Source organism: Silene latifolia, chromosome 9, assembly GCF_048544455.1.
Source record: "Silene latifolia isolate original U9 population chromosome 9, ASM4854445v1, whole genome shotgun sequence".
Classification (NCBI taxonomy): Eukaryota; Viridiplantae; Streptophyta; class Magnoliopsida; order Caryophyllales; family Caryophyllaceae; genus Silene; species Silene latifolia.
Window position 1 is genome coordinate 25,955,276 of NC_133534.1, and position 7,955 is coordinate 25,963,230.

The 7,955-nt window shown below is 36.0% G+C and overlaps 1 protein-coding gene across 1 annotated transcript; it reads left to right on the forward strand.

Moving 5' to 3' along the window:
- The first annotated feature begins 2,335 nt into the window (after positions 1-2,335).
- On the forward strand, positions 2,336-4,166 carry LOC141602541 (scopoletin glucosyltransferase-like). The gene has a single exon (XM_074422773.1). The coding sequence runs from the start codon at positions 2,466-2,468 to the stop codon at positions 3,924-3,926; it is 1,461 nt and encodes a 486-aa protein (XP_074278874.1). The 5' UTR covers positions 2,336-2,465; the 3' UTR covers positions 3,927-4,166.
- The last annotated feature ends 3,789 nt before the right edge of the window (positions 4,167-7,955 follow it).

Consider the following 7,955-nt stretch of genomic DNA (forward strand, 5'->3'; position numbering starts at 1 on the left):
AGATGGTTGAGGACGGCTGTGAAGAGCTCCGTTTTCTTTTTCAATTTTCAATGTTTGTTTATTTACCAATTTGTGTTAGTAAGGGATGATAGTTTTGTTTGTGAAGAGGTCTTCCATATCCGTCTTAAGAACAAAACGGATTAAATAACACCCCATTTGTATAGATGAGACAAATATTTTGCTAATTTAGATGCATTCTGTTTTTTTTTTCCTGAATTGTGATACTTACCCGTCTAAAGGTTGAGATGGATATATCTGTTTTAAGGTTAAGATATTTGCTACGGTTTTTGTTTTCTTTATTTTTTTCTTATTGGAGTAGTTATTACTTGCTTCGTATTAGTTACGAGTGTTACAATATTACTTCATAGTATAGTATTACTCGGTACACTTTATTATATTTTTCCACCTATCGTTTCATGTATGTAATCTAGGAAATGAAATAAACTTTAAGTTTTGTAACTTAAGTTTCAGATTTTCTGTCGTTTAAGCTGTAATTTTAGTATAGGTAAGTAGACGACTTGAATATATAGGTAGATCTATACTTTCACTCTTTATGGACTCGCGCTTTATGATATGTAAGGTATTAAATTTTTCTACTAAAAAATTGGGTATTTACCTCTTATTTGATAAATTATTTTAATTATTGTTATTTTTTTTTTGGGTCTAAACCATCTGGTAATCCGAACCACATTGGGCTGACTAATCCGAATTTCGGAGCGTGTCCAAGAATTACGGTATTTAAACCCCTCCCAATCGCAGTTGTTTTAATTATAGACAGACTTATCATTACCCCGTATGAAATTGTTAAATTTGCATTTCGATAATTTAATATATAAACAGAATAGACTACCAACAAATAATATAAAACAAAAAAAAACGACTTGAATATGCATATAGAGAGAATAGAAGAAGTCAAGCTTTATATATAAAACTTCCAACGTATTATTGCCAATGCCCATATCAGAGTTGTATACAAACACAATATTAAATCTTATCATATTATAGGAGTAAATTACTTATCTTCTTTTTGTATCATAGTCAAACACATTATGTTATTTTCTTCTAGGTAGCACCGACACGGACACGGACACTGACACGACACGGACACGCGATACGACATCTCATGAAATTTAGGACACGGGACACGTCATTTAAATTTAATAAAATACATATTTTATATTTATTTATGTGCGATTTTATTTTTGAAAAAGTATTTGAATATTAAATTTAAATAAGTGAAGGTAAAAATTGACGTTAATTATAACTCATTCTCATTTCCAAAACCAAAAACTAACTTATAATCAACTATTTCGACGTCTCATTACTAGTCTAAAGAACATCATTTACCGCTAATTCAACTTATTTTCCCACCAAATTCACGTCATTTACCTTAAATTCAACTTGATTCCGTTTGAAGGTGTGTCCAAATACCATGGACACGGCTGAAAATACCATGGACACGTGTCGGACACGTGCCCAAATAAAAGATGAAAGTTAGACACGGCTTTACAAGTGTGCGACACGTTTTGACGTGTGTCCAACGAGTGTCGTGTCCAACACGGGTGTCCGACACGGGAACGCCGATTAGGAGGAGTTTCCGTGCAACCTAGATTTTCTTTATCTTATCACGAAGTGATTCGTAAAAGATATAGTTTCTGGCTCCAAAGTGTTTCAAAAGAGTTGGACTTTCTGTAATCGCTCGAAAAAAGTTTCCTTTAATAATATAGATAGATAGATATTGATTCAATCGATTATCAATTCAGCTATTTTTTATTAGTTATTGAAGTTCGGATTTATTTTACCAAGTGTACGAAATTATCAAAAATAAGCTTCTAGAAACAAAACTAAAGACATTCAAATCAACTTGTCTAGTGGTGTCCACTAGTGATAGTAAATCCGACAAAACCAAAGACGCTACTATCCAAACCGCCTAGTAGTGTTCAAGTCACTGAAGTATAGTCAACAACTCTCTTTCTCCAAGTAGAATCTCGTCTTGATCCATAAAAAGAAAGACGTAAGCAATGATGCAACCAAAATGACAATTAATTAGTATATATCTTTACAGATTTACGACGAGTCAAATAATATCCATGTAGTATTTGCCCAATCATTATGATAGTAAATCCGACAAATCCAAACAAGTATTAATATCCATAAAAAGAGTCATAACTCACAAGACAAAAGCATAGTGTCTATCACCCACATGAATAGTACTCCGTAGTATTTGACTTGTCACAGGCTTGTGACGGATATGACCGTCACCTAATCACAAATAAGATTGACTTGTCACAGGCTTGTGACGGATATGACGGTCACCTAATCACAAATAAGAATTTGTAATTAATAATTGGACATTCTCTATAAAAATCTCATGATTTCGATTGAGTAGCATAACAATCTCAGTCTATAAGTCCCTTCACTAAAGACTCGTATCATCATTTCTCAATTGATTGAATAATTGCAAAATGGGTGCAGAACCACACCAACTTCACGTAGTCCTGTTCCCTTTCCAGGCGCATGGTCACATGATCCCGGCCCTCGACATTGCGAGGCTATTCGCGGCTCGCAATGTCAAGTCGACCATAATCACCACCCCTGTCAACGCCTCCACATTCACCAAGGCGATTGAGACTGGTCGTAGAGTCGGAAATTCGTATATCGACTTGGAGATTTTTAAGTTCCCTGCCAAAGAGGCTGGATTACCGGAAGGTTGCGAGAATGCTGAAATCGCAATAAAGCAGGAAGGACTGAATCAACGGTTCTTCCTGGCTGTCGAGCTGCTCCAAGAGCAGCTAGAGCAGTACTTGGATAGAGTCCGACCCGATTGCCTGGTGGCGGATATGTTCTTTCCGTGGGCCACTGCGTCTTCAGCCAAGTTTAATATCCCTAGGCTTGTTTTCCATGGATTTAGCTACTTTTCGATATGCGCTCAGGAACTTATTCGAGCATACGAGCCTTTTCAGAACGTCTCGTCCGACGATGAGACGTTCAGTCTTCCTCTCATTCCCCATGAAATAAAATTGACTCGCTCTCAATTGTCCCCCGAGTTAATGGGAGACAAGGATCACCCAATGCGGAAGAAAATGGAAATGATCAAGAAATCGGAACTGGAGAGTTATGGTGTGATTGTTAACAGCTTTTACGAGCTAGAACCGGATTATGCTGAGTTTTGCAGGAAGGAATTAGGAAGAAAGACGTGGCATGTGGGACCGGTTTCTCTATGTAATAGGAGCATTCAAGAGAAAGCTGAAAGAGGAAAAGAAGTTTCGATCAATGAAAGCGAGTGCCTGACTTGGCTCGACTCAAAAAAGCCTGCTTCGGTTGTTTACATTTGCTTTGGAAGTCTAGTACAGTTTATTGCTCCACAACTACATGAGATCGCTGTAGCTCTAGAAAGTTCCGGAAAGAACTTTATCTGGGTGGTCCGAAATGGGAACAATAATGGGAAGAATGATGAAGAATGGTTGCCATCGGGATTCGAGCAGAGAACAGAAGGGAGAGGTTTGATAATAAGAGGATGGGCCCCGCAGGTACTAATATTAGAGCACGAGGCGATAGGAGCATTTGTAACTCATTGTGGATGGAACTCGATACTAGAAGGGATCTCTGCCGGCGTGCCAATGGTTACCTGGCCGATTTTTGCTGAGCAGTTCTACAATGAAAAACTGGTGACTGATATTCTGAAGATTGGAGTATCCGTTGGTGTGAAGAAGTGGAGTAGAATGCCTTCCGTTGAAGACGTTATACGCCGGGAAGTTATAGAGACGGTATTGAGAGAGATGACCGAAGGAGATGTGGTTGAGGAGATGAGACAACGAGCGAAACAGTTGAAGGATAAGGCGTGGAATGCGGTGGCGGAAGGTGGCTCATCTTACTCTGATTTGAGTGCATTGATTAATGAGTTGAGGAGCTACCACACTCATTAGCGAGTGATCTAATCCTAATTACTATAGACTACACTAGTTGGAAAGCCCGTGCGATGCACGGGGCTCCCATTAGGATTATCTGTACAAATATATTCTTAAGTTGATAAAAAAAGTCCAACTATGTTAAATCATTGATGAAAAAACATTTCATAGTTGGTATAGTTGATCACCGATGAAATATTAGTGCTTTTACCATAAAAGTGTTGCAATTCAATACTATAACATCAAGTGACTTAGTTATAGTATGTACAATTAATTAGCTTTTGCGTTGTTACAGACAAACCCGATTTTAATTAAATAAAAAACGATATCTCCATAAACATGGTGCAACTCAAAATGAACCCTTAATAATGGAGACATGCCTTTGTGAGTCTCTTGCAGATTATTTTAACATACAACAACTACGTAAAACCGAAAGACGTTACGTAAAACAACAGGTATCATAATTATATATATTTAGTGTGTTCAGAGAAAATGTTAGATCTCTTACAACATAATTTTACCTTGACTATCTACGGTTAAAAGTATTTGCTCCTTATATACTTCTCGCAATATAAAATCCAAACAGAATTGCAATAAAATTATTAGTCTCAAAACAACAATCAAAAATATATGTGATTCTATTGCATAGAATGCACGGAGCAACATCAGCTAGTAGTTTATGGCATCATTAAAATCGGTAGGTTACCAAGTTAGTATTTTACGGCAACGCTTTGGTTCGTTATCATGGTCTGGTAATAGAAAACTATTAAATTTTACAAAAAAAAGCAAACCATGCTGAAAATGAGAGTAAACAAAATTTCGTGGGGTGGTTTAGAAGAGATTGAGATATCATCAGTTCCCATAACAAAAACGCAACAAAAATGTTGACATTTAGTATTTACTATATCAGTTATATAAGTTTATAAGTTTCACATATATAGTTAGATTATTGAGTTACCATTCTTATAGTCTCACGCACTATTGGTTTTTAACCGAAATAGTCTTTGACTATTTACAGTTAATACTACTTATCCTCAAATATTTCATGCAAAATATATAATACGACACCTAATTTGGTAAATTTTTGTGAAAACTTCTTTGTTATGTGGCCTTGATACATTTGGTCTCTATTATCGATGAGAATTTAATCCCTCGGATGACATTATTATATTGTTCTTGACGCTTCATCGTAAAGCTGAGCATTATTAAAAACTGGTTTTAGCACATAAATCCCAATATAATTAAGTGATTGTCCCTGACTCTTGTTTATTGTCTAGCGTATCATGGCCTCAATGTATATTGTCTCCGCTTAAAAACGAAATGAGTCTTTGTATTCGAGGAAGTCATTCCTATGCTCGGGTTCAGTTGCTTTTGCCGACTTTAAAACTCGTAATTATCTCCCATTCTACTACGAATCTTACGAAGTTAATATTTCTAAACAATATAACTGACATACCACACTTGGTAGTGTTAATAATACAAAGTCAAAACCGATGTCGAATCTAGCTCGAAGTCAAGCCGCTACAAACGTGCAACGACTTAGTAATTAAGCACATGTTCTTATCTTCTTTAGTCAACGTTTGTTGTAAATCTTTCCTATATTCTAGCCTTTTGTTAGCTTAGGGTTTGGCATACTGTTACTTGTAATTAGTATAAATATTATGTTTTGTAATTTGCTTCATCATCAATATACAATACATTCAACCTATTATTTACATGGTATCACGATCCACTACGATCCTAACCATCACACCTCTCATTATTATCACTCTTGCTCTCGTCTCACCTATGGCATCCAACAACAACAACCTCATTCCCAACTCGGCTGAACCCAACCACCGACTCGTGTCTTTATCCTTCCCGACATGCACCAAACTCACTGCCACTACATATCGATCTTGGCAATTCCAAATTACCCAACTCCTTCAAGGTTACGGGTTATTATCGTACCTTGATGGCACCACCAAAGCCCCGGCAGAAACCATCACACCTGCCCCAACCGACGCCAAACCCAACCCCGAGCCTACTCCCAACCCCGCCTACTACACTTGGTTCCGTCAAGATCAATTAATTCTTGGCGCCCTCGCTGGTACACTCGATGAGTCCGTCTCATCCATTATCCTTGATGCCAATACCTCTCATGAGGCTTGGCAAACCCTAGCCACAACATACGCCAACCCGTCTCGAGGCCACATACTCCAACTAAAAGACCGACTTCGTCACATCTCTTTAGGCGATAAGTCGATATCCGAATACATGCCTTTCCGGTTAACAAGCTTGCTCAATTTTTAACTCACCCCACCTCGACCCATTGGCTTGCCCTTAAACGCTTGCTACGTTATCTCCATGGGACCCTTAACCTTGGTATACACCTTCATCATTCCTCTCCTCTCCGCCTTCATGCTTATTGTGATGCGGATTGGGGTGGTGATCCATCCGATTACGTCTCCACAACCGGCTACATTGTCTATCTCGGAGGCAATCCAATCTCTTGGTCCTCTAAAAAGCAACGTGCCCTATCTCAATCTTCCACCGAGGCTGAGTTTCGAGCAATTGCAGCCACAACTACCGAGCTACTTTGGCTTCATTCTCTTCTTCACGAGCTTGGTGTCACGACCCTCAATGCCCCGTCAATTTATTGTGACAACTTAAGTGCCACACACTATTCTTTACAGGTAGAACATACCATTATAAGTTATATTAAAAAATTCATCATGTATACTCGATCCCTTCTCTTTATAAACATCTTCCCCATTGATTCTCAGGGGTCAAACGTTTTGACCATTTACATGTCAAAACTCATGGTCAGCCTACTTCATTGACGATTGTGCAAATTAAAAGCAATACAAAAGATTATTGCGAAGAAGATGATGTACATTTAGTGTGAAATTCCTAAGAGATAATGAATTTTGCTCCAAAAGTCTAAAATGACTAAAATACTCTACCAAGTCTCGCATAATGAAAAAAACGACGGTGTATGCTTTCTCATACCCGTATATATTAGAAAAATTACATGCCCCTAGTTGTCACGGGTATAAATTTTCAAAATCATATATCAACTTGTGGAGACTTTAAAATAGTTTTGTTCCATTTAATTGTTATATACTCGTTTATTCTATAACTTTCTCAAATATTTCTGATGCTATTTTTAGCCATGTCTAGCTAACACCCATGGTTGGTATGATTTAAAATTCAGTTTGAACCTGAAACTTTATTTATATTCAATGCATCCAAGATAAATGCGATATAATTGGACACTTGTGATAGATTTGCCTTTTTGATAAAATTTGTTTTTTCTTATTGTAGAGCTAACAATTTCTTATGTGAAAACTGACATTTATTTTGAATTAATTGCCTATTTATTCCATTTCTCATGATTATGGAGTATATACATACTTTGTGTTACAAAGTCTAATTGTTAATATTTATTCTGAATCAATAGCTATTTATTCTATTAATCAAGTTTATAAAATTTTAAAAAGAATTTGAGATTAACTTCTAACAATAGGTGCAAAAACAATTAAACAGGGGCTGAAAAAACATCAAAAAGAAATTAATTTGATATGATGAAGGTCAAGATATTATGAGAAATCTCATATTTAGGCCATGTTTCCAAAAAATAAGTTTAAACTTATTTGACCAAAATTTCATTTATCTTTATTTATTATAAGTATTTGGTAGATAAATTATTTACCAAAATAAGAGTAGCATATGAGAAATATGTTACCTTTTTTTTTAATTTTCAATTAGTACTTATTATGTCCTTTTATGTCATATTACCAAAAAATAACTACCTTTCTTTTAGTTTGTTAGTTTTTATTTATCAGTTATCTTATCAGTTCCGAATTTTCAATTACCTTTTAAGCTCCATTTTTAGGTTTCAGATAGTTTTTCCGTTTATATTTGATATATGCTCTGGATTTGGCTAATTATTTTTCAACGCCAAATGAAAAAATACTACTATTAAACTCCGACCCTAATCCTAAATGCAAAAATTAAAAATCTCAAGAAAATCATGTACATTAACTTATATAATTTGAAAATAAT